Source organism: Macrobrachium rosenbergii, chromosome 19, assembly GCF_040412425.1.
Source record: "Macrobrachium rosenbergii isolate ZJJX-2024 chromosome 19, ASM4041242v1, whole genome shotgun sequence".
NCBI lineage: Eukaryota > Metazoa > Arthropoda > Malacostraca > Decapoda > Palaemonidae > Macrobrachium > Macrobrachium rosenbergii.
This window is the reverse complement of record NC_089759.1, coordinates 6,428,558-6,456,420: the sequence shown is the minus strand read 5'-3', so window position 1 is coordinate 6,456,420 and position 27,863 is coordinate 6,428,558. Positions and strand designations below refer to the sequence as shown.

General features: G+C 38.0%; 1 protein-coding gene across 1 annotated transcript; it reads right to left on the bottom strand.

The window, feature by feature from the left end:
* Nucleotides 1–812: 812 nt before the first annotated feature.
* Nucleotides 813–23,864, bottom strand: LOC136848591 (putative inorganic phosphate cotransporter). Its single transcript, XM_067120957.1, has 15 exons — nucleotides 23,731–23,864; nucleotides 19,240–19,641; nucleotides 17,586–17,637; nucleotides 15,926–16,090; nucleotides 14,928–14,989; nucleotides 14,275–14,418; nucleotides 13,871–14,026; nucleotides 10,100–10,187; nucleotides 9,415–9,571; nucleotides 6,916–7,006; nucleotides 6,080–6,205; nucleotides 4,818–4,950; nucleotides 4,196–4,351; nucleotides 3,601–3,686; nucleotides 813–2,292 (listed from the first exon to the last, which is right to left on the bottom strand). The coding sequence occupies exons 2-15, from the start codon at nucleotides 19,573–19,575 to the stop codon at nucleotides 2,071–2,073; spliced, it is 1,974 nt and encodes a 657-aa protein (XP_066977058.1). The 5' UTR covers nucleotides 19,576–19,641; nucleotides 23,731–23,864; the 3' UTR covers nucleotides 813–2,070.
* Nucleotides 23,865–27,863: the final 3,999 nt, after the last annotated feature.

Genomic DNA, 27,863 nt, shown 5'->3' with positions numbered 1-27,863 from the left:
TAACTCTATAGGACAAAATGGAATGGAATGGAATGGAATATAGAATTTATGCCAAGACTGGGATCCATGAGGTCATTCAGCTCTGAAAGGGAAATTAGGAGTAAAAGGGTTTGAAAGGTGTAACAGGAGGAAAACCTCAAAGCAGTTGCACTACGAAACAATCGTTAGGAGACGGTGGAAAGACAGATGGAAGAAAGAGTATATGAACGAAGGTCCAGTAAAAGGAATGAAAGATGTTGCAGCTAGGGGCCGAAGGGACGCTGCAAAGAACCTTAAGTAATGCCTACAATATAAAACGTGAGGTGCACTGACGGCGCTACCTCCCTACGGGGTTGAATATTCACTAAATATCTTATATTTAACAGCAATACTTACTACATATCTTCTATTTAACAGCTAATTCCTTATAGTTCCTAACATGAACTAACCTGAACTTTAGACTTAACATTCAATTCGGGAGATATATTAACAGATTTATCGCATCCAAAATGATGGCACAGGAAATAATGGAAACATGGTCGCTGTAAGTACAGAACTCCGCTAAGTTGTAGTTTTATATTTTTTTCCTCGCAGCGGAAGAAAACAAAGTCTTACGGATGAACACTATTTTGAACTGACGTGATCTACGATATTAAGAAAAAAGCAGGCCGAATTATGAAAGAAACACGGAAGAAAGGAGAGGATTCCATACTTGGTTAGTGGATGGTACTAAGATACTAATCAGACCGATTCACCCTCGAGCTCGCAACCTCCATTAAGTATTTGCGTATATGCAAATCCTTATATATGTAAAAGGAAAAATGAATGAAAGGTCAAAGTATATAAATTGTTAATAACATTAGTTAAATCCATTTCTTCATGTTTATTCAAAGGGCAGTTAATATTTGAATTTTCACTGGGCCTTCAGTACTTTCAAAAAATATACACACACACATACACACGCACGCGCGCACTTTCATGATATTTCGACATCCTGGCATCAGAATAACAATGTCTTGTGTGAATGATAACATCATTAATTATAATAATAATAATGAAATGTCAGATGGCATTCTGTAAGTCACGAGATTCCATATAGATAAATAACTCCAAAATAATGATCATTAATAATAATAATAACTGATCACATGCTACGTCATATGTCCAGCTTTTTTCACAAAGGCAATGACATGCCATGAGGCTTGTTGATGGAATGAGGCAATCGAAGTATAAAAGTAAAATAAAAACAATCTATATGGTAAGAAAGAAACAAATAGATTCAATTATTGTCATCTACCTAAAGATGTACGCTCAAGTGTTTATACCCTCTTCCCAAACTCGACAACTGGACATTTGATATGAATACCTGTGGCATTTACAAGAAACACTTGTTTACGAAGACACAAAAACTAAAAACAATCACTTAAGTAAACAGATTTGGATGGTTGGTGGTTCCCATCTGCAGGATTCTTAAGTTTAACCTATACTAGTTTCCAGAGCTATATGAAGCTTCTTCTTCTTCCAGGAATCATGAGGGAGTTATAATACTTTTCAGAGATACATGAAGCTTTTTCTTCTCCCAGGAGTCATGGGGGACCTATAATACTTTCCAGAGATACATGAAGCTTTTTCTTCTCCTAGGAGTCATGGGGGACCTATAATACTTTCCAGAGATACATGAAGCGTTTTCTTCTCCCAGGAGTCATGGGGCACCTATAATACTTTCCAGAGATACATGAAGCTTCTTCTTCTTCTTCATGGAGTCATGGGGGACCTATAATACCTTCCAGAGATACATGAAGCTTCCTCTTCTTCATGGAGTCATGGGGGACCTATAATACTTTCCAGAGATATGTGAAGCTTCCTTTTCTTCTTCCAGGAGTCATGGGGGACCTATAATACTTTCCAGAGATACATGAAGCATCTTCTTCCAGGATTCATGGGGGACCTATAATACTTTCCAGAGATACATGAAGCTTCTTCTTCTTCCAGGAGTCATGAGGGGCCTATAATACTTTCCAGAGACACATGAAGCTTCTTCTTCTTCTTTTTCTTCCTTTTCTTCTTCTTCCAGGAGTCATGGAATGCCCACTATATGACCTTTTCAATGTCCTGTATCTGTATCTGTTCATCCTCTTCGTTGACTGTCTGTAATTGACAAGTCACAGCTCGAAGGGCGTCGTCGTCTTCTCTCTGGCCAGCGAAGTTCCAGGGCTGCACGCTTCCAGACCCGAATATCAAGAAGAAGGAGCCAGCAACCACGAACACCGGAATACACATCCAGAACACCTTCTCCCACTGCTCCATCGTTTGCTGGAAATGATTATCATTATTACTCTATTAGCATTCCACAATAAGTGTACAATCCTCTGAAAGTAGGCACATGGCCAAAAAATCTGTCACGCCAGTTTTCTCAGGACAGAATGTCCCCGTTTGAGAAAAATGAGCAACAACAGAGAGGATAATAAAGTAGATTTATACAATGATGAATAATAATAGGAGTGACTGTTTTTAATTAATAACAGATCAAATCAAAGACTGTAAGCTAATAACTTTAATAAACTAAAGATGGTTCGTTTGGGAGTATACTCAAATGTAAAACCAAGAGAAAATGTGTTGTGTTTCTATAAAGTGTGTTCTTATTGTCAATAGACACAATTCACTTGAAAGAGAAAGAACAAAAGTATCGTCTGTCAATCAGCAGATCTAAACTCCATTCCAAAACGTCAATTTAAAACAAAATGACTATGACTGGATATTAACTGCGGAACTGATATTAACAAAGGCTGATGCTCCTCTCAAAAACTGTTTTATTTGTCAAAAATTGTTAGGCTCAAGAGCAATGCCAGCAAGTAATAAAAAAAATCACATTACATTCATTACCATTGCAAGTGAGACATTCCGTATTCATATCATTATTTTATCTAAATCAAAGGTCTGTTTACAGTTAATAACTATGATACAAGTCATACAAGCTGCATTTCAGGATAGGGAAGGCGTTTTGAGAATTCCATAAAACCGACAACGAGACTAAACACAAAATTTGACAAATAAAAAATGCGCCGAAGTTTCTTCGGTGCAATCGAGTTTTCTGTACAGCGTATAATCAAGGCCACCGAAAACAGATCTATCTTTAGGTGGTCTAGGTATAATGCTGTATGAACCGCGGACCATGGAGCTTTAACCACGGCCCGGTGGTGGCCTGTCCTATACCGTTGTCAGACCCACGATTATGGCTAACTTTAACCTTAAATAATAGAAAACCTGTTGATGCTAGAGGGCTGCAATTTGGTATGTTTGATGATTGGAGGGTGGATAATCAACATACCAATTTGCAGCCCTCTGGTCTTAGTAGTTTGTGAAGTCTGAGGGCTGATAAAAAACTAAAAATTACGTTTCACCACTGCATATTTACTCTTTAACAAATATAAAAAGCAAGTCAATTATATGCTAAGATTCTGGTATAAGTTATTGTTTGAATCTATGAATGAATATCGATATTACAGTACACTACTTTCGTAAAACTTAACATGGATGACGCAACCGTTTCCCAATCCGATTTTGGATGTTGTTCGACAGGTATACAAAAACAAGGTAAGAATTTAAGCAACAAACACTTACCACTTCGTTGATGACAGCACCCACTGCTACAGGTGCAATGGAAGACGTTGCAGCGGCGAAGGTGTTGCTGATACCAAAGAGGGTACCTGGGAAAAAATCGCTGTGGTGTACTGGCAAAGGTCTACTCTGTACAATCTACTAAAGAAAGAGTCACTTACTTTGTAGGACTGGTTGAAGAAAGAGTCAGAGATGGGATAGTTTCAACTACTGGAAAAAACAGAGGAAGAAACCTCTAATATGGGCAAGACAGCTAGCTTATGACGCCTTCCTAGAGCAGCAATGTGGTCATGTGATTGTTACATATTTGCCAAAAGCTGTATCCTATCCCTAAGCTACTGTCAGGTTTCATTTTGTCCTATTCTCTTAACTTTGCTAATTATTATTTTATAAAAAATAAATAAGAAGTGTTTTAGTCCACTAACTTAACAAAAATCTTGGAAAACACTGCCAGTTGACCGTTCAATAAACATACGATCAGAAATACTTGTAAGGGCTTTATTAGCACTATTAATCATTAAACCTAACATTTTTCTTCACTTGTAAAGAGCAGTAAATTTTTTCTTAGCTCCCTAGCAACATTGCTCAGATGACTAACCGGAGAAATTTGGAGCAATATCCGTGTGATTGACCTGCTGGCTGGCAGCTATGGACCCGTTGAAGAAATTAGCCAGGCAGAGCAACACCACTATGGTGGTGACGGAGCAACCGGAGTAAATCACAGCAACCAGAAGGATTGCTGGACCAAACATTGCTGTTGAAATGAAATCGGGATTCAGATTGAATCAGCATTAATTATTTTTCTATTATTTTGATCATTTTATATTCCGTCCCATAAGGGTGTGCCCCCAATACAGAAAAACACGTTATAGACATGTCAGTAACTTATCGAACACACATAACATACAAGTTGGACACAAGTCAGTGACTTGTTGGTGGTCCTAATCAGTGGTTCATATGATTATCCAGTATTTGCCAGAGGTCTGTTCTCCACTTACGGTCGCTGACTTGGTTTAAACTTGTTGGTCATACAAACAGGTTAAATACAAGTCAGAGACTTGTTGGTGGTTCTAACCAGTGATTCATACAATCATCCAGCATTTGCCAGAGGTCTGTTCTCCACTGACAGTCGTTGACTTGTTTCCAACCTGTTGGTGATACATACACGATAAGTTCCAGATGGTATTGATGACAAACTCTATACTTCTAAATACACGCACCGATAGAGCAGAAGAGCTTGCGAGCAGCTACAATGGACAGATATTCTCTGCAGAGGAGCCAGTCGGCCAGGATCCCGGACGATACGGCCCCCAGGTACCGGCACAGGAACGGAAGTCCGGACACAAGGCCGTTCTGAAAGAAAGTGCAGTAGTGTTTCGAAGTTCTGTTGCGGTCTTTTAATACTGATAGAGATAGAGTTTTCAATAAAGTTTTTCACTTTTTTGTCGTTCTCATCAAATGATATGACCAAGAGTGCTTTCATGGAAAGGTACCTAGTGACAACTAATGAAGATTCTTGTGGAATTATTGGAATATAAATTTAAGCCAAAAGCAAAGCGCTGGGACCAACGAGGTTACCCAGCGCTGAAAGGGAAATTAGTAGTAGGTTTTAAAGGTGTAACAGGAAGAAAACCTCGCGGTTGTACTACGAAACAATTGTTAGGAGAGGGTGGAAAGTAAGATGGAAGAAAGAGATTACGAACGGAGGTACAGTAAGAGAAATGGAGAGGGTTGCTGCTGAGGGCCGAACGAACACTGCAAAGAACCTTAAGTAATGCCTGCAGTGCACCCCGTGAGGTACACTGATGACACTAACCCCGCCCCCCCCCCCTACGGGGATGGTATTACTGGGTTATTTCTGTCTGTCAGAATTTGTGTGGAATTAACCTAGTTCATCTCAGGAATGATGGTCATGCTATTTCAACCGAACTATGAATAAAATCGTGCTTCTTTTCATCACTTTTTTACATATATTAAAATTTGACCAGAATGCTTTCACATAATAGTACTTAATGTATTCACAGAACAGGACTTAAGCACTACTAATGAAAAATTCATACAGCATTCAGTGCATTTCTTCTCCAAGGAATACTGGATAAAACTGCGGAGCATAACATTAAACCACAGACCATATTCTTCAGATAAACCGGAAAATAAAGGCAGGAAATAATCCAAAAGTTTAACAGTAGTGAACTGAATTGAATTGAATACAGAATTTAGGCGAAAGGCCAAGCGCTGGGACCTATGAGGTCATTCAGCGCTGAAACGGAAATTGACAATATATGGTTTGAGAGGTGTAACAGGAGGAAAACCTTGCAGTTGCACTATGAATCAACTGTTAGAAGAGGGTTGAGGAAAGTAAGATGGAAGAAAGAGGATATGAAAGGAGGTACAGTAAAAGGAACGAAAGGGGTTGCAGCTAGGGGCCTCAGGAAGGCACGCTGCAAATAACAGTAGTGAAAAAAAGGGGACAGCGAATTACCTTCTGAATGGAGTACCCCAGGACATTCCTCATGTACGTCGGAAGCTGACTGGTGTATATGGCCAGCCCAAAAGCGTTGCCCATGTCCCCCACGATAATGGCCCACATGGGGAGGCTCGTTGCGATCTGGGTCAGGAAGAGAGAGTTTGTAGAGTGGCGAACGTAGATGATTTCATACATTTTGTGAATTTTATCATTCCTTATTAATTTTGTAAACAGTGTTACGGAAGGAGATGCAGAGGATGTTACATTATAACTCATCAAAACTAAAATAAAATATTTATGTTACAAAACTTGGGAAAAAATGGTCATTATGAGAAATATCCCTCATGAACCATTAATGGAAACTGAATATTAAATTTAGTCCAAAAGCCAAGCACTGGGATCTATGAGGTCATTCAGTGCTGAAAAGGAATTTGAGAGTAAAAAGGTATTAGTGGTGTAACAGGAGGAAAACCTCGCAGTTGCATTTGGAACAATTGTTAGAGGATGGAAAGCAAGAAGGAAGAAAGAGAATATAAACGGAGGTACTGTGAAAGGAATGAAAGGGGTTGCAGCTAGGGGCCGAACGGACATTGCAAAGAACTTTAAGTAATGCCCATAGTGAACCGAGTGAACCATTAGTGAACAAATTAGACTAATAATTCATTTAAAGGAACCAGTGTAAAATATGTATCAAGAATGGGGTACGAAAAAAAAGAAGCTAAAAAAAACTGTAACATTTCTGACCACAGAATTCAAGGACTTCAACATATTGCATATTTCGGGCGTCGATAACAATAACAGCATTGACGTCAGTTTACAGCACTGAACCAATCAATCAATCAATCACTTACTTGCTTCCATGGGGTAATCAGTGACGGGTCTCGAGATTTCCCACCTGCCCTGACGCTCTGCTGAATGTAGTGTTTCTCCTCTTCGCTGATTCTAAGGATATTCAACAAGTGCAGTTGTTATCGTAGTCATTAAGAAGCCGTTCCAAAGACTAATCTTTACTGTTACTACTAATGTTATCCCACCTGCCCTGATATCCTGTTGGATGTAATGTTTCTCTTCTGAGGTGATTCAACAGATATTCGACAAATGCAGTTGTTATCATTCTTACTGGGGAGCCGTTACAAAGGCATATCTTTATAGTTACTACTACTACAATTATTACGATTATATATTCATATAGAACAAGCCCACAGGGGCCACTGACTTTAAATTCAAGCTTCCAAAGAATATGGTGTTCATTTAGGAAGAATTAAGAGGAAGTAAAGTGAACTAGAGAAAGAGGAGATCCCACTTATGATCGTAAAATTCTAAAACATCAAAAATATCATAAAAATCGTTGGAACTCAAGTATTTACGCATTACCCCAGGCTTTACCCAGCTTTCCATCTTACCCCTCACTCGTGAGTCCGGGGTTCAATCCCAGTGTGAGGTAAAAATTCAGTTTTATTACAAACGTGATTGTGTGTTGACTTCCATTATTATTATCAACATTATTATTATCTCTCTCTGTATGTGTGTATAATATATATAAAAGTGTATATATACATATATGAATTCGGGAATATAAAACTAAATAAAAATGATATATATATATATATATATATATATATATATATATATATATATATATATATATATATATATATATATATATATATATATATATACGATCTCAGCTTTTATTATACTGAAATCAGACGCGTCACCTCATTTCTAAGAAAAAAAAAATACGGATCCTTTAGAGAAGTAATGAAAAATACAAAACCAGTCAAGAGATTGTGGCCAACAGTGAGATTGTTTTACAGAATCAATGATTCCTCGCCCTCGCGGTTCTGACGCCTTGGAATAATACGTGCAGAGACAAATCTCTTAGATAAATAATGAAGACCAGTTGAATGTAGCAGAGTGATTGACTTATTGGAAATCAATGACCGCTGAGTCCCGCACGTACACTGGAGTGATTAAGCAAACAGTGGGTTCTCAATACGTGGTTTGTGGGGGGCGGGGGGCGAGGGTTCCCGAGGACAAATCATATTATGAAGGCAGCGTCACTTTCTGTGTTGTTTATTGTGTATATTGAGGTACATCGATTATGATAAGGATTTGGTAAATAGTAAATGTTTGTGTTTCACTAAACTGCAGCTGCTTAGCGTTAATTAAACTTTCATTGAGACATTCTTCATAAAAATATAAAAAAAAAATTTTGGCTCCATCTCCAACTCTTTCTACTGATGGCCACAAATAGCCGAACATAGTTTGGGCTTAATAATATGTACAGTATATGTATACACACACACACACACACACATTATATATATATATATATATATATATATATATATATATATATATATATATATATATATATATATATATATATGTGTGTGTGTGTGTGTCATAATTAGTAGATATTCTATATTAATTTTTAGGTCAATGGAGGTTAGCGTCTATAGACTTTAGAAACTCATGATGTTTATTCAGTGTTCACTTAACGAAAGAAAAAAAAAAGTTGAGAATCCGTTTTTCGTAACTGAACATAATAAACTGAACTCTAAAAATGCAGAGAGCACCTTAGCCCCTTTTCAAAATTCATCATTCATTATTTATTTATATTTATCCGTCTTAATGTCATCAGCACTTTGGGAAAAAAGATAAAATATGAACAAAACTTTGCTGTACTGCTAATGTTTTATATTTAAGCTTCCTAATGTCATTACCACTTTAGGAAAAAAGATAAAATATGAACAGAACTTTGCTCTACTGCTAATATTTTATATTTAAGCTTCCTAACAGCATCAGCAATCTAGGAAAAAAGATAAAATATGAACAGAACTTTGCTCTACTGCTAATATTTTATATTTAAGCTTCCTAGTGTCATCAACACTTTAGGAAAAAAGATAAAATATGAACAGAATTTTGCTCTACTGCTAATATTTTATATTTAAGCTTCCTAACAGCATTAGCACTTTAGGAAAAAAGATAAAATATGAACAGAACTTTGCTCTACTGCTAATGTTTTATATTTAAGCTTCCTAGTGTCATCAACACTTTAGGAAAAAAGATAAAATATGAACAGAATTTTGCTCTACTGCTAATATTTTATATTTAAGCTTCCTAGTATCATCAGCACTTTAGGAAAAATTTAAAATATGAACAGAACTTTGCTCTACCGCTAATGTTTTATATTTAAGCTTCCTAGTGTCATCAGCACTTTAGGTAAAAAGATAAAATATGAACAGAATTTTGCTCTACTGCTAATATTTTATATTTGTCCTTCCTAAGGTCATTAACACTTTAAGAAAAAAAAGATAAGATAGGAACCATCTCCCCTGACTTACCTGGGGTGCTCTGAAGGGTCGTCGTACATACAGGTGAACCAGAAAAAGCACCAGAAGAGAGAGCACGCCCCGCTCGTGTAGAACACGGCCTCCCAGCCGTGCTTAGCGATCACGACCCCGCATAAAGGAAAGGTGAGCGTGATGCTAAATGTAGCGGCTGTTTAAGGAGGAAAATGAAATGATCTGGACTGAGTTTTTGTCTTTCAGTTTCTGGTAATTGTGACTGTTCGAGTGTATTCATTGTGTTTCGTATGGGAGCAGTGTTCTGTTCAAGTTATTAATCTCTCTCTCTCTCTCTCTTGAAATAAAAGAATTCGTAATATACTGAGCAATACTCTTCTCTCTCTCTCTCTCTCAAAATAAACCAGATTCGTAACATAGTGAGCGATAGTTTTTCTCTCTCTTTTTTTTTGGTAGAGCTCTTCAATAAAGTGATCCTCTCTCTCTCTTTCTCTCCCTCTCTCTCAAAATAATAAATTCGTAATGAAGTAAGGAATACTTTTCTCTCTCTCATTTTGCATAGTTTTTCTAATAAGGTACTTCTCTCCTCTCTCTCTCTCAAAATAATAACAAATTCGTAATGCACTAAGCAATGCTTTTCTCTCTCTCATTTTGCATAGCTCTTTAGTAAGGTGATTCTCTCTCTCTCTCTCTCATTCAAGAAAAAACGAAGCAGGAATCTCACCAAAATAAACAATGGAGACGAATCTGGGTCTCTCCAGAGGCGGAATCCACCGGGCTATGAGAGCATGAATAGAAGGCCAAGAGACGCCCTGAAATAACATCAAACTTAGCTGTCTGGTGCAAGCGGCAATGGGTCTCAGTGAGGTCTGAAAGCTTAACAGGATAAGTGAGCGTTCCATCAGTATATCTGAGTATTTGAACCAAAGGAAATACGGTTCAATTCAGCCAGGAGCTGGCTGTGTTACGACAGATAATATTAACGTTAAGATACAGTACAAGTTCGTTATCATGAACTTCATTAACTTATAGACTTTCTTCCATATGACTTTACACAAATATAACTTAATAATTTATGAAGTACAACCGAGCAGGCCAGTAATTAAATCATTCTACTGATGTTAGAGCTGCCGTAGGGTGTGATACTGGCGGACATTCCATAGCATACAGTACAGTATATGTAGCACTCAGAAGGTTGAACACTTAGACTTCACTCTGTTCCGCAAATAACTTCGTCACAATTCAGTTTTTGTTCTTACTAAGCCTAGGCTAAATAAAAAGTAACCTGCCTCTCCAATCGGCCTTTGTGTTAAAAAATTAAGAGAGATAACTGACGAAGATTACTGACTCTAATGTATATCAAATGATAGCTTCATCGCATACATGAAAAAAGTTCGACACTTGAGATTGTTGCGCCCAACACTTCGGGAAAATCATGGTACATTTATTCACTCATATATTTATATATTCTCCTTTGCTGAATGAGCCATTCATTTTCTAAGGAGTTGTTTGACACAAACAGCGGAATACCGACACAGAAGCTGTAAAAATCTCACAAAAAACGTACATAACCTGTATCATTTTTATGCTTGTTCTTTACATCTTCCTAAATTTCAATCTTGTTTAAAGACCCTATCGCCCAAGGCCAAGAGAGAAAGGTCTACCAAATTGGGCGGAGTCGCCTCCCACCTGGGGTAACTACGTAGGCGATGACGTATCTTAGAGGTACCTGCTCGTTACGGCAATTCACCTGCTGACGCAGGCCTTCTCTGTCTCTTGGCCTTGCTGTCGCCTATCAATGATTCGTGTCGCTACAAAGAATTAAGCACCTATGGAGAATTGTATTTAGTTTTTCGAGAGAGAATTTCTCTCTTTATGGCAGCGAGTGCAAGCATTTGCTAGTCATTCTTTAAAAATGAGCAAAACTGATTTTTTTTTTTTTTTTTAGCTTTTTGTCAATAAAACATAGAAATAAAGCTTGACCTGAAAACTGTAGGTACCATACGGAAAATATAAAAGCAAAAAGTAGGTAACTAGATAAATTATTTGATCATCGGAGATGCACAGGTCCCTAAAAATAAAATTTTTTTTTTTTACAAAGAACAAAATCGGATCTAAATCTAAATAATATATTTTGGCTGTCAATGGGTTCGTTTACTTCTCCCATAATAACTATCATGAATGATTGGGTATGAGGATAAGACGATATTGCCTGTACCTCAAAAAAATCCAGCTTACAAAAAAAAAAAAAAAAAAAATAGCAAACAAGGAAAGGTAGCACAAAAGAACGAGTGCCCGAGGCGAGGAGGAGGAATGCCCCCATCCCCTGGGCATGCGTGCGACACTGATGCGTGTTTTCTTCTCTTTACAAAAGAATGATTGCGTCAAGAGCTGTTTCATAACACCAGTAGCTACATAGCCTTTCAAGACGGGGCATTCGAGCTATCTGTAGCCTCTTCTCAGACGTTGAGGCTATTTTTACCAGAAAGTATGCGCCCTCAAATACTCGTAGAAAAAGGTAATACTCGCCTTCCAATACTCACAAAATAAACATCGTGGCACTCGCGCTTAAATACTCCCTTGTTCCCTCCATTTATAAATATATATCTCTACCTTCCGTTGATAATGAACTAGTACTGTATAGGTCTTAGATCAAATGGGGCTGGATAATCCCTAATATCTACGATAAATGAAAGTCTAACTATTATTTTATGTGGAGAAGAAGCAGATTCTCTGCGTTTTTTAACTGTCCCGCTGAGTGACAGCTGTCAGCTGACCCGCAGATTTCAAGGTCGGGCGCAGACTTATCAAACAGCATTCTCTGCCTCCTGGTCTCTATTTGTAATTCTCCTTTTTCTTCTTCTTTTACTATCTCATTCTAAAATATGACCTTCCCATTTCGTGTTTGTCTGTGCTACCTGTCCTACCACGTGCCGGTGCCCTGGGTATCGGTGTGGGAGCTTCCCACGGCTCGTTCCTCCCTTCCCCTCACCACGGCTTCTTGTGCCTGGGCTTCCCGTAGATTCCCCCAGATCCCCTCAACTCTTGATCCTCCTACAACCTACCAAGTACAGTAAATATTGGATTCGGAGAATAAGGTTTTCCAAGGCTCCTTCAGGTCGTACAGGTAACCCACAAGGGGTGGGGAATTGATATCCTTCGGCTGGAGGAAGCACAGAGTTTGTTTCCCTCGTATATATTTCCCGCCAAAGAAAAACTGTGCAAGTCCCGACATATCCTCCTGGTATACGCCGCCTGACGCGCCAGTTGGCATGAGTCTCAGGTGTTAAGAAATCAGACGCGCGATTCGCTCTATAATTTTTATACATAACGAAACAATATAACAATATTCAAAGATTTTAAAAAGCCACACTTGAATATTTAAGGATAAAGGAAGGGAATAAGAGAATTTCGCGAGTTGGTCTATCGAGTACAAACGTTGGTGATTACAGTAGGTCTAGTAAGTACAGATTACTGACAAACCTCGGGAGGCCTAAAGCTGAAACCGTCAGTGCACCTTCCTCGGTGGCTCCAGACTGACCAACAGACATTAGTGGAAATTCCCAAAAGGAGAAGTTCTACGTTTCAACCATTGCTGTTTTCAGCTACTTCCTTTCTTGCTTTCATACTGTTTGAATTCCCGTGACCGTTATAAGGAAATACTTGGACTCATTTCTCCGGAAAAAAAATAATATTAATGACCTAAGATGCAGATTAAATGGCGGGAATGTACCTCAAAACAACAAACATATAAAAGCAAATAAACAATGAAAGGTAGTACAAAAGAACGAGTGCCTGAGACGAGGAGGAGGAATGCCCCCATTCCCCGTGCATGCGGTACTGATACGTGCTTTCCTCTCTTTACAAAAGAATGATTGCGTCAAGAGCTGTTTCATAACACCAGTAGCTCGCTTTTCAAGACGGGGTATTCAAGCTATCTGTGGCCTCCTCCCAGACGTTTAAAGATTTTTTTTACCTCAAAGGCATGAGGAAAAGTATGTCATTCTGCATTTCAACACGACGCAAAAATATTCACTTTCGAATGCTCACTAAAATGCCAATAATCTCCTTTCAATACAAAATCTCTTAAATACTCACTATATTCCAGTACTTGCCTCCCAGTACTGACCAAACGACTAATATTCGCCCATGAAATACTCACCAAAATACAATACACGCCCTGATCTTACCAGGAAAATGTTAGTACAAGAATCCTCTAAATGACAGAATCAGCTTAGAAACTGAAGTAATGTTGAGACTGTTTTTACTTATAATTCAATAATAAGACTCTGATTTTGAGTCATAGTGCTACATTAATTTAAGGAGAGCATGGACATAGGTTTTTTCTTGAAATCCTGAAGAACATTTTTTCTGGGTGAATGTATACACATCTCTACAGCTATATATACATCCGTCCTCGACAACCATTGTTACCCAGGCGCCAGTAAATATCACCAAACCAATCAGCCATTCACCACCGCCAGCTAAAGCTTACCTGGACGAGTCCCAGTGTAATTCTGGTGGCAATGAGAGCTATGTAGTGGATGTGCGCCATCAGCGGTGTCAGGAAGGACACGATGGCGCCCGTCAGGATGCAGATACCAAACACGTACTTCGTCCCTTTGACTTCGGCTAATCTTCCACCCATCACCTTCAGTTTTGAGAAACATTACTCATTACGATGCTTTGATCTGGTCACATAATCAAGGTGTGCCTTACTGAGCCAGACACCTTTTTTATTTTGAGGCTGAGACTACAGTGAAATATTGTTGTTTCGTTACAAATTTGAATATACTAATTGAACAGATAAAGTACTTCATTACACATTAACAGTCGTATGAAAGTTACAGCAAGTTGATAAAGAGAGTTTGTATAAAAATCGTTGACTGCTTTACGAACCTGAGTAACGGCGTATCCGTAGTTGAAGCTGGCCAAAATTAGGCCCTGGGTCAGTCCGTTCCACTCGAAGACCTTTTCCACGGGAGGCCTCTCGGAGAAACCGGTGAGTTGATCGCTGTAAGGCTGGTGTTCTTCTCTGCTCGACTGTTCGGACAAAACGATATGATGGCTTCATATACGCTGTTGTCATTCGTCATTTTAAATAATGCATGAAGTCAAAATGTACCGTCGGAATAGTTTAAGGGGAAACTCTCTCTCTCTCTCTCTCTCTCTCTCTCTCTCTCTCTCTCTCTCTCTCTCTCTCTCTCTCTCTCTCTCGTTTTGTAATGAAAAAATACAGAAATGTCTCAGAATATTCTCAAAGGTCATTCAGCGCTGAAAGGGAAATTGAGAAATAAATGGTTGTAAAGGTGTAACAGGAGGTAAACCTGGCAGTTACACTATGAAGCAATTGTTAGGAGAGGGTGGAAAGTAAGATGGAAGAAAGAGACTATGAGCAGAGGTACAGTAAAAGGAATGAAAGGGGCTGCAGCTATGGCCCGAAGGGACGCTGCAAAGAACTTTGAGTAATGCCTACAGTGCACCGCGTGGGGTGCACTGACGGCACTACCTCCCTACAGGGTATACAAAGGTAAGTGTATTGATGTACTTACAATGACCGCAGTCAAATTCACCCCCAGAAGTGGTCCGTTCCTCAGTGTCATTCGATCAAGACCTAAAAGAGATAAACAAGTAATCAGTATTTATCATTTAACCTCTGAGAAATTTGATCAGAGCGCTGAAATCATTTATCAAAATAAACTGAAGTGACAAAAAGTTCAAGCAACAAATCCTGAACAGTTTTGTCAGTTGAAATGGATCTTGAAATTTATATTATGATCAAGAACTAGGTTTTCATTAAATATTATTGATATCTTATAACTACAGTGATCCGGACTCACCGTTTGAGTAGATATGAAGTATTGTGCAATATGTTTTCGATCATTCAAAGAGATTCCTTATGTAAGCAACGGACGGAGAAAAATAATCTTTAGTGCTGCTCACAGTCTGCCCATATTCTTAAAAAAAATTCGAAGCCATTTACTGGAATTAAAATAATAAATATTGTTTCTGTCTTACATCCTAACGCGCAGGCGTGGCATCAATTACACGCCAGTATTTAAAAAAAAAATATTCGCCATCTGCAGCTATTTGCGCTAAGATTCTAAAAAGATGCTCAAAAAGCATGCAAACAACACAAGCAAAAAGCGCCCGGTATGGCGCACGATACCCATAGGCGAATTGCTTGAGTGCATGAGACTATTGTTGATCAATTGACCATAGATAAGATGGGTGTCAATGTGTGGGTGACGTAATTGCTTAATGGCCTCCTCTTTTCGGGCAAATCGTCACTTATTTGACCCTATGGGCACTGGATTGATGGGGAATGATGGTATGATATTGAGCCTTGAAGCCGTGAGCTTTGATATGTGGGTTCTTTTATCGAAAGAATTTCAAGCAAACCATGAAAAAAAAAGACTAATTTGTAGTTCATTGCTAAAGCTCCCAAGAAGCAATCGAACTCCAGAAGAAGGCTGGGGGTGGGGGGGGGCCACCCCCAGCCTTCTCTCATAAAGCAACGTAATACCACACATGACTAAGCTGTCCATACCTTCCCCTTCTAAACACTGAGCCTCTGGATTGACGTTTGTAGGAGCTGTGTCGTTGGAGTTGACCATGGCCACGATAGCCATGAAGATATTGACACGGACCATGTACAGGTTCACGAATCCCAGCAGGGTTAGCCCGCCAATGGCAACTCGTGCTGGCAACCAACCTGTATTAAAAGAAAATATAAAATGTCACATTATTTCTAGATTATGTCCTTATTACCCTTTAAACATGTGCCCCTTCTGTCCTTAGGAATTGCAGATTAATGATCTAGCGTGACAATATGGGCAGGTAATTCAAAACGTATATTCTGACCAGGAAGCATTTCATGGAGTTCTAGAGCTTTAATCAGAATTGGAAGAAGAAGAAGCCGGGCGAGGGGAAACAAAAAATGTGTGAAAAGGCTGAATTAAATTTTTAAAACTAAACGCAAGAACTGAGGAACCCTACAGTAATCCTAGCCAGAAACACCACTCTTAAAAGGAAAAGAAAGAGAAAAGTCAGAAAGTAATTAAAATAACCTCGAGATCCCAATTTATTCAGAAAAATTACGAGAACAATTGGAATTTGTCAAAGAACCACACACTTGAGCATAGTACTAAAGCATGCGCAGTTTATGCACGCGCATACTCAGACACACGGCTCATATTTCAACACCAGCGTTCAATTACGGCTATAAGAACATTTTCTAAAGGTCAAAAACGAACCGGCCATTCATATGCACTTGAGTACCTGAATTCCCTTTCGTTGAGAGATGACAGTTTTCTCAGTTAGAGATTGAAGCCTTGACAAACTGCATGAGGGCGCCGGAGATTTCTTGCATTCCAGAAAGCTGTCTAGACAGAAACATCGGCAAAACTGAAAACTACTATTGCGGCCTCGATCCCGACGGTCGCCGACCGAGATATATCCTGGCTTTTATTTATTTTTTGGCTTATGTTTATGGTTTCTTGTCTAAGCTCATGATATCTACTGTTATTTGTTTATGTTTTTACATTTATCCCCAAGGTGCTGGTGCTAAACACGGCTCCAAGTGCTGGTGCTAAACACGGGTCCAAGTTTGCGCGTCAACTAGTATTTACCCAACCAGAAGGGCGCGGTAGCAGTATTCAGTTTTACCGAAATATCTAGCACTTAGACCAATTTCTATTTATTGATGTACCAATGTTACCATACTGTCTTTAAATCAGGAAAACAAAATGTGAGTTGAAATTACCTCGAGACCAAAATGTCTAAAACTAAGGAAAAAATGTTTTGAATCCGAGATGAGGCAGAATGTCAAAAATTAAGGAAAACTTGTATACTAAAATTGAGACGAGACTGAAATGTCTAAAACTATAGCAAAAAAATTGCATATTAGCAGAACACGACGAAAACATCAAATAATATAATATGTCTAATGATTCAGATAAGTCTCAGAAGACTCTTTAACTAAGAAATACCAAACTACGTTGTATGTTTAGTTACGCCGCTGTGTGCACGACGCATGCGTACAAATATGACAGCGCATATGAGGGCATGCATGGTTAATAAATTCGTCATTATTATCATCATTACATAATATATTATTGAAAATAGCAAAGGAACAAAAGTAAGTCATGTCATATCCAACTGTAAATACGAACACTTTCTGGTCCTAACGAACTTTGAAGGGCACTTACCGCATGCAGTTGTGAGAGCTTTGTCAAAGTAGTTTTCTTCTAGTTCTTTCACCTGCAAAGGAAAAGACTCTTGTTAGTGTCTTTGGAAGCTAAAACGAACTGACTTGATTTGAATGAGAAGAATAACATTTCAAAAACCACAGAAATAAACGGCGGTAAAAAAAAAAAAGTTATTCGCACACGAAGGATACAACGAAAAACAACATGAAGAGGGGGTAATTGAGTTCTCATATGATCATGAAGCAACACAGTTCACTGGAGAGTAACAACCAAGATCGTACCTTTATTAGAAGCAGCATCAAAAGTATAAATGAAATTAACAACGTGAATGAAAAGAAGAACAACCAGATGTTAGGAAGAAATCGTGAGACTGAAACGACTGTTTGAATCACCAGGAAGGAACAATCACGGAACAGCGAACCAAGAGACAGTTCAAAGCTACAGTACGTCAGGGCTTACGAAAGAAAGGAAAGCGTTAAATAAGAAATAAAAATACTAAAATAGCTTTAAGTTCTCCATATAGAAACCTTTTTTTATGTAAAACGGTCTAGAAATTATAAAAAGCTGCCATGAAGCCAAAAGACAAAAGAGGAATAGAACTGAATAAATGACATTGATGGTAACCGTGGAGAGACACGTTCTCACCAATTTTCGTCAAAATCCGTTCTCCCAATCTCAAGTTATTTTGAATGTGAACAGGACATGGGATTGGTAACAGTTACCCAGACAGACTGCGTGATTCACGTCTTCATTCACGAACACCAGGAAGCTTACTTTCTCTTCGAATACTGATTAGTGACAGTGCTAATAGCAAATGATGGTTGAGATTTTTTAGATGACAATAAATCTTCAGTTCTTCGCCGTCCCGACCCCCCACACCAAAGTTATTCATTAGTATGGAGTCATACATTAAATGTATGGTCAATAATGTTGCCTTACTAGACTACTAAGGTGGAGTAACACAACCATAGATATTGAGGCCGGAGGAACAAGCTATAAAAGAGTCAAGTATTACCTCACGGGTTAGGGGGCAATAGGCCTACTTCATCAACAAATAAAGCCAGTGAATAAATAAACATTTCAGTGGTCAAAAACAGTCACTAAGCGCATATATCATTCACAGGAAATGCAAGAACCAATAAAACGCGGTGAATAACAAATATTTTAACTTCATAGCCCGTTGCCTTCCAAACTTCTACATGAAAAAAACGATATCTTTTCCCAGAGGAAAATGAACGAAGGAGACGCAGAGACGAACACAGGTTCTGACGACGCTAAATTCAACCTGATTCCTTGACATCCTGTCAGCTGAGAGCCCTTGGCTGACTGACTGACTATACAAGCGGGCTCCTCGTGTCCACAAATGTTGCACGAGACGTGCGAGAAACCTCTCGTGGATAGAACGAAAGAGCAGACATATTTGCTTTTCACAGAATGTCATTTAAAGATTTCTAACGTTTCGTCTCTGTTTACCTGTGTGACGTGTTTGGGGATGTACAGACTGACGTATTTCACCAGATATGCGAGAAACATGATTATATATTTCAGATTAAAATAGCGTTAGCGTTGATTGCCATAACGTTTTTAAATCAAGGGTTTACGACACAAAGATTTACGATACAAAGTAACGCAATTATTGCATCCTAGAACTTACTGTCAGAGCAGGAGGCGACTGTGAATTCGCTACAGGAGGCTGTGAATTCCCAACAGGCAGCTGTGAATTCCCAACAGGAAGTTGTGAATTCCCAACAGGAGGCTGTGAATTCACAACAGGAGGCTGTGAATTCCCAACAGGAGGTTGTGAATTCACACCAGGCGTCTGTGAATTCCCAACAGAAGGCTGTGAATTCACACCAGGAGGCTGCGAATTCACACCAGGAGGCTGTGAATTCGCTACAGGGGGTTGTGAATTCCCAACAGGTGACTGGGAATTCGCCACAGGTGTTGACATTTTTCCCTCTGTCATATTCTCGGCTTCCAGGGGATCCATGTTGAAAAAACTGCCAAATTTACATGCGGCAGGTAAGGCAAAGGAAGACTGTTTCCACTTTGTGTCCTGAAACATAAAAAGACGAAATTAATAGTAAAGAGACCTGACATGAGGTTCATTTCTCTCATAATTGTGGCAATAGATGTCGCCATGTTCTCCTCGTATTTCAGTTAAGTAGTTAGATCATCCACATGACAAGCATTCAAACTGGATGAATGAAGATTGCTCTTTGACTCTTAATGTCCATACGAGGTCAGCTGCCTGAAATGCATTTGTAAAAGCTTATCAGCACAACTTTTTAAACCTTATCACGGTAATATTAGATTGCTTTCATTTCCAATGAGATCCTTTTCAAAAGCTATTAGATCAGGGTGAAAACTGCTTTCAAAATTTGGGAAGTATTCGATTTAAATTAGTGAATCTTAGGCAGGAGCTTTTAGTATTTCGCTAATCAGCTCTATTTTTTTTATGCGAAGGTCAACTGAAACAGGATACATTATCCCCGCATCTAGCCCATGTCTGACGGAACGAGGGGGAAAGCAAATGGGACGAGAAAAGGTTAAAAACAAAAAAAGTCGATAAAAACGGAAGAAGAATTGTAAAAACTGATATAGCTGATGATCCAGCAACTTCGTCTACGTAACTCCTTGAGTTTTGATACAGTTGTGCTTTGAGTGGTTTAGATTTGATTTCGACTAGGCCTATACGAGGTATTCATAAAATTTAAAAACCTGACAAAGGACCTGGCGATATCAACTGATACGTTATATTGTGTAGGTTTAGCGGAGAGAGAGAGAGAGAGAAATCCGGTGGGAAAAGTCTAATCTTGTGGAAAGTAGTGAAATATAGTCTAATCTTGTGGAAAGTAGTGAAATATACTGGCGTAAATTTATATATATATATATATATATATATATATATATATATATATATATATATATATATATATATATATATATATATGTGTGTGTGTGTGTGTGTGTGTGTGTGTGTGTGTGTGTGTGTGTGTGTGTGTATTATGTTTATGAAATTTATGGCTCTATAAAAACATCAAATTCATAGCTTAGCAACATTTTGCATTTTAAACTGAGCCATCATTCACTAGTCCACGATGAACACCAGTCTACAAACACTTCGGAGCATTAATCTATGCACATTAAAGTGCAAGTTCCTGCTAAAAGTACTACTTAAAATAATAATAATAATAATAATAATAATTATTAGTATTATTATTATTATTATATTATTATTATTATTATTATTATTATTATTATTATTATTATTATTATTATTATTATTATTATTATTATTATTCATTAAACTTTCTACGCCTCAAAAAGGTCTGCACGTTAGCATTCGGAGTAGGTCATAAACTTACCTTTCTTTAACTTGAAGTTAACTACAGTACACGATTCTTATTAAAATGTTCATTCGCATTTTAATCTGACTGGTTAGAAGCAAGACGCACTCTTGTATTCTAAAATGTTAACAAAGATTTAGAGAATCTTAGCTGCTTTTGATAATAAAAAACCACAGTGAAAAAAGCCTGTTCTAATGCCAGCCATACTCTCTGGAAACTTGAACTTTAAATCAATGGCCCTTGCGGCTTGTTCCATATGAATAGGGTTCATCTTCTGCATAATAATAATAATAATAATAATAATAATAATAATAATAATAATAATAATAATAATAATAATAATAATAATAATAATAATAAAAACCATATTGTCAGCTAAAATACTAAAGTCCTGTCATCAAAATTATGATCATCGTAAGATCTGCGTCATATCATGTCACGACAGTCATCAGAGAATTAATGGAATATAGAATGTAGGCCAAAGGCCAAGCACTGGGACCTATGAGGTCATTCAGCGCTGAAACGGAAATTGGCAGTAAAAGGCTTGAAAGGTGTAACAGGAGGAAAACCTCAAAGCAGTTGCACTATGAATCACTTGTTAGGAGAGGGTTAAGGAAAGTAAGATGGAAGAAAGATAATATGAAAGGAGGTACAGTAAAGGGAACGAAAGGGGTTGCAGCTAGGGGCCTAAGGAAGGCGCGCTGCAAAGAATCTTCAGTAATGCCTACTGTGCACCGCATGAGGTGCACTGACGGCACTAACCCCCCTCCTACGGGAATCAGAGGATTAAGACTGTCGTCACTGGTATTCCATTGCAATTCGTTCTGACTCTTTTAAAATCACTTTGACAGAACAAGTGACGTCATTTTTCACGACACATTTCAGTGCTGCTTCTCGGAAATTTAAAGAATGAAGTTAACCATTTGATATATTCTCGAGACGCGCTCGGTTCATCCCGAAATTTTTCTTTTAAGTAATGGGAATTCTTCCTTCCGTTGCTCTCCTTTGCAAATGAATGCTTGTGCGTATAGATAAGTAAATAAATTGATAAATGACCAGAAGAAAAGATAGTTAACGTAAGGATTAAAACACACTTTTTTATCAAATGTCATCAAGGATACTTATGAACTCCTCCAAACCGTTGCATTCTATGGACAACTAATAAAAAACGTCAAGCGATAACATATTCAGCGCCAAAAATAACTTGCGCCGCGTCTTAGTTACGAAAAAAAAAATCATCAAAAGCTATCAAAACCATTACAGCAGTAAGAAAAACACTACTTAATAATAATTATAAATATTCATAAATATACGATACAAATTCTGACTTCCAAACTAATAACGCTAGTTCCTAAAACCTCTTGCACTCCATAGAACTTACTCCATTTCAGAGAGGATTAGAAACCTTATCTTCTCTAGCGCTGTGGAATCCAAGACCATAAAAAGCCAGTCTCCTTCGTACCTGGCAATCAGGAAGTCAAGAAAGGAAATAAACAGGACAGTCTCTAAAGAGCATTCTTCACAAGTTAGTTTGACAACTGTGAGATGAGTTGGGGGGAAACTTCGCTTTTGTTTATTGAGAGAAAAACCTGGTCTTAAAAGTTGTGAGGACGAGTATTTCAGTCTTTAGCTCGACCTTTCAGTCAACTTTTCTAAATAGACTGACCTCTCCCTGGGTTTACTACATTTATATCACCATACGGACTTTGATATATCCTAAATACGAACCGCAAATATTAAAACATTTCAGCAGGAAATATAAGATCGAAAAGATCAAATGCATTAGTTTTAATAATTTAAACGATCTAGAACCAAATAATCTAACTTTATAACTTCGTTAGTTTTGAAATGGAAAATAGCATAAGCTAGGCTAATGTCACTTTACCAACCGTAAATATGAAAATGCTTTGACTAAACAGCAGGGAATATAAAAATGAAAAGATCAAATGCATTAGTTTTAAGAATTTAAACCGTTTAGAACAAGATAATCTAACAACAACTTCATTGATTTTTGAAATTACAAACAGCATAAGCTAGACTAATGCCACTTTACCGTCTTAAAAAATAGGAAGAGCCTAAGTGTTATTCAACCAGAAATGTCAGTCTGGCCCTTCAGTTTGATTCGGAGGGGCTATGCCTATAAATATTGCCAGTCAAATATCCTGACTGTAGATATTCTCCATAATAATTCAGTAAAAGGCCAATGACTCACTGGAACTTTCATCTCGGCAATAGGTTTCAACTTCTCTGACGGTACTCAAAAGAATGCTCTCTGGTCTAGCATGTCTTGCGCTTGTTCACTGTCTCTGTCAGTCCTCAGAAATTTCATATAATTTCTGAGAAAGGTTTTGCTCAAGTTGTTACTCGAAGGCAGTTCAAAACTAAGCTTTTAAGTTTGATCTAAATTATACCTCCTGAAGCTAGCAATTATCGTATTGCCGTGTGACTTTTCTATATTCTTTCTGTTCTGGGCCTTTCGTCTGAGTGTCCGAAGCTTTTCTTACATAAGGCTTTTGGACTGACATTTTACAACAAAAGATCAAATGCGAAACCTATCAGAATTACTATAAACAGCTGACCTTACTACGCATGCCTAGAGACCCACCCCAAAAAAATCTTAATAATTTCTCTGAGCATTTTTACGAAACCTGTTTTAGACACTTCAAAATTCACACCCCAAAAAAATCTCATGTCTTGGCGTTTCATTAGGTTTGTGATGAATCGCCATTTTAGAAAATAGTTAAAGGATTTTAATTATCCTCTGCTTATTAGTCATCAGTGACTCTAGTACTTACTAGTAGCGTCGTCCTAAAAAATGTCCAGACTCGGACTCTCCGTCTCTCATGCTCGTCCGGTAACACAACGTCAAAGACTGGCCAAGAAGAAGAAGAAAGAGACTTCAATGGACGGTGTTGCCATCATCAATGGAGACGCGTTGAGTCTCCCCCCTCCCGCTTCCCCGGGGGGAAAGAGGGAGGCGGAGGGTTGGTGTAGAGGGGGATGACGAGAAATGGGGAGAAATGGAATGGGTTTCCATCGCCGCATGGGACGAGTTGGATGATGGAAGAAAAGTGGAAAGGGTTGACAAGGGTAGGGTAGGAATAGGATTATGGGACGGGAAGAGAAAAGCGTAAATGGAAGAATGCAAACGGGCCAAAAAGCAGTGTATGTGAGAGAGAGCGAGAACCTTGTACTATTGTACAAGTTCAAAGTTTTGATCAGGGAGATGCGGGTTCGCCTTTCAACTGCACGGCAACAGACGAAGAAAGCACTTTAGCAATATCTGGGTAATGCCGCGGAGCGAAGCATCAGCCTCTCAGGTTTGTCTACTGCATTCAACCACGACCATAATATCTTCTGTGTTCTCCGAATATTAAGACCGTCTCGAGATCTTCGAGGTTTTTGAATACTTAAGAAGATTATTCGTTTTCCGGTAACTGCATGGAAGTCTGGAAGTATACGCTTACAGAGTCCCTTCTGGTCAACGAACCGAGATCAGGGTATCACTGTTATTATTATTATTATTATTATTATTATTATTATTATTATTATTATTAGTAGTAGTAGTAGTAGTAGTAGTAGTAGTTAGTAGTAGTAGCAGCAGCAGCAGCAGTAGTAGTAGTAGTAGTAGTAGTAGTAGTAGCATTATTATTCAAAAGACGAACCTTCTTCATATGAAACAAGCCCACAGAGGCCATTAACTTGAAATTCAAGCTTCCAAAGAATATGGCGTCCATTAGGAAGATGTAAGAGAAGTAAAGGGAAATACAGAAAGATCTCACTTATTAAAAAAAGAAAAAGTAAACTAACAAATTAATAAATAGATAAAATTAGATAAAAAAATTTATTAAAGAAAATATATCATCTAAGAAAATATATTTTAGTTACATCTCACATTCTTCATGCAGAAATAAATCCGGTTCTTTTATGAACATCCCCGATTGAAGTTCCAATATTGCGGGGTTTTACTAAGTTTTTTTTTTCTATGAAAAAAAAACTCCTTAACCTACGCCTTCAGAAAAAAAAATGCAAAGTGACATTTTTGACAAAAGAAGTGTACCTTGTTCTGATGTAAACAATAGAGATGCCTCTCAAGAGAGGAGTTACCTAAGCAATTGGGGAAAACATAGCAAAGTAGAGAATAATTTAGAAGCCTCATATGGCAGTGGAAAAGACAGCCTGCGAACTTCTGACCAGATTATTCAAGATCCTACGTCAAAAACCAACCCGTTTTTAGGTCAGATGGCGCTATTTACGTCGCACCGCTGGGAAACCAGTTGACCCATTGCAGTTACAATATTAACAATTGAAAGATGCAATTAATGGTCTTTTCTTAGGGCACATTGATTGCATTTATTCAGTTTTTCAAAAATGAAAATATGTGGTATAATATTTTTTTTTTTTTGCAAGGGCCAATGGGAGGCTACCCATGCTGCAATGCCAATTTTCTTTCAATACACGACCGTATATTTTTGTCTGTCTTGAATACTGAAGTTGGACGTAATTAACCTGGATATATCCATAATTACAAAATTATATAAAAAAGAGTATGCATTACACTATAAAGGAAGTCGGATAAAAACGATAATTACGAATTTACTGAAAGACAAACGAAAATTTGTAGGTTCTGTGAAGGAATCTGACAATGTCACTTGATAAATTACCGGGAAAATTTCGCGAGAGAGAGAGAGAGAGAGAGAGAGAGAGAGAGAGAGAGAGAGAGAGAGAGAAGACTGGAAGCCATGTAAACTAACCCCCCCCCAAAAAAAAATTGCAACAACAATTTCATAAAGACTGCCATTTCAGGTAAAAAGACAAAACAAGTAATAAATGCGCCGAAGTCTTCGGCGCAATCGAGTTTTCTGTATAGCGTATAATCAAGGCCACCGAAAATAGATCTATCTTTCGGTGGTCTCGGTATAATGCTGTATGAGCCGCGGCCCATGGAACTTAAACCACGCCCCGGTGGTGGCATATCCTATATCGCTGCCAGCAGCACGATTATAGCTAACTTTAACCTTAAATAAAATAAAAACTACTGAGGCTGGAGGGCTGCAATTTGGTATGTTTGATGAGTGGTGGGTGGATGATCAACATACCAATTTGCAGCCCTCTAGCCTCAGTAGTTTTTAAGATCTGAGGGCGGACAGAAAAAGTGCGGACGGACAGACAAAGCCAGCACAATAGTTTTCTTTTACAGAACACTAAAAACCAAACGACACTGAAATGAAAGCCTAAGGCAATTTTTCAAGTATCAAGCAACAAAGCAAAAATGAGAGGCAACCACGAACGTGACAAATGAATGACAATGAAAATTCGACGATTGCCACGCAGAGTGAATGCGTATGTACATTGGCCAAGCACAGGACAAGAACCATACAAGCCTCCCGGGGTGAGTATTCTGACATAATTAAACTGAAAACTGGGGCTCATTTTCCACCCACAGATGTGTCAAGAGCTCTCTCAGGAGAGAGGAAATGATGAATGCATTACTACCCTAATGTAATTCAACTTGTATTCTCATATTTTACTTATATTTTTATCTGTTTATTTTTCAGTTTGTTAATTCATCTGTTTTTCTAAAACCTGATCTCCTCTGCTGTGTTTCCCATTACTTTCTGTTACTTCTTTCGAATGAACACCATACTCTTTTGGAAACTCGAATTTCAAGTCAGTGACCCCTGTGGGCTTGTTCCATACGAATAAGGTTCATCTCCAGAATAATAATAATAATAATAATAATAATAATAATAATAATAATAATAATAATAATAATAATAATAATAATAAAGAAAGTGTGTCAGGATATTGAGGGAATAGTTGGAAATTGATTTTGTCAAAGACATTTGTAAATACAGAATACGGCCAAGTTATGTATATTTTTTTTTCTGGGAGCCCTCCCGTAAGTGGACAAAAATCTGAAGTATGCAGCATCCATGGAGTGGAGACCTTTGCCTACGCCAGAATTGGGCACCACCCCCCCAAAAAAATCTATCACGTAATTATATTTTTAAAAAATTAGAAATTCTGGAAGCAAAACCTTGATCGATCACAAAATAGGCCCAACTCTTGCTTGGTCCAGTACTCATTCGCCCAACTCCCCCCTCCCCACCCCCTCAAAAAAAATTTATGTAATAATTTTGCCTTAAATAATTTTACTCATCTAGAATGATTTCCTACTTGAAAACTCCTGGGCACCATAAACTCATTCCCTCCTCAGCTACTGAATCCTCACTCCCCAGTGTAATGTCGATACTTCTATTGTAAAATATAACTTGTGTGAAAGTTGCGTGCCAAGTAATACTGTCGTTGCTACAAACATTATCAATGGCTATTGACATTGCAATTTTCTTTGAACAGTCGATCTTGTGACGTCTTTCCAGGTCCTCTGGAATCATCTGGAATCTTCTGGAATCTTGCTCTTCTGAGGCTACCTTAAGGACTAAGCGTCCTAAAAATTAAACTTGGTATTATATATACACAATGAAAATATCACAGATGGAAGTTTAGGAAATTGCTTGATGCATAACTTTGCTGATCTAGAAGAAAAATACGAAAGAAGGAAGCAGAAAGGAATCAGATTATCTAGAGATCATTGAGTCTTAAAAAAAATAGGAGGAAGAATACTATAATTCCTATTAAAGATTTTAAAATAAGAAAAAAGAAATTATAGATAATCTTGATGTTACAGACGTCCTGAGAAGGAAAAACTGAGAGAAAAAGTTATTAATCTTTAATCTAAATGTCCTAAAGCGGTTTAAAAGAGAAAAACAGAAATATAGGTAGCCTAATCTGAATATCATAAAACACTCTAAAGGGAGCAAAACCTATTTGGAATTATCTAGAGGACATAAAATAACAGATTAAAAAAAAAAAGAATAATGTCGCTATTTCATTTTTCCTTTTAGTGGACAACAATACTTGCAGG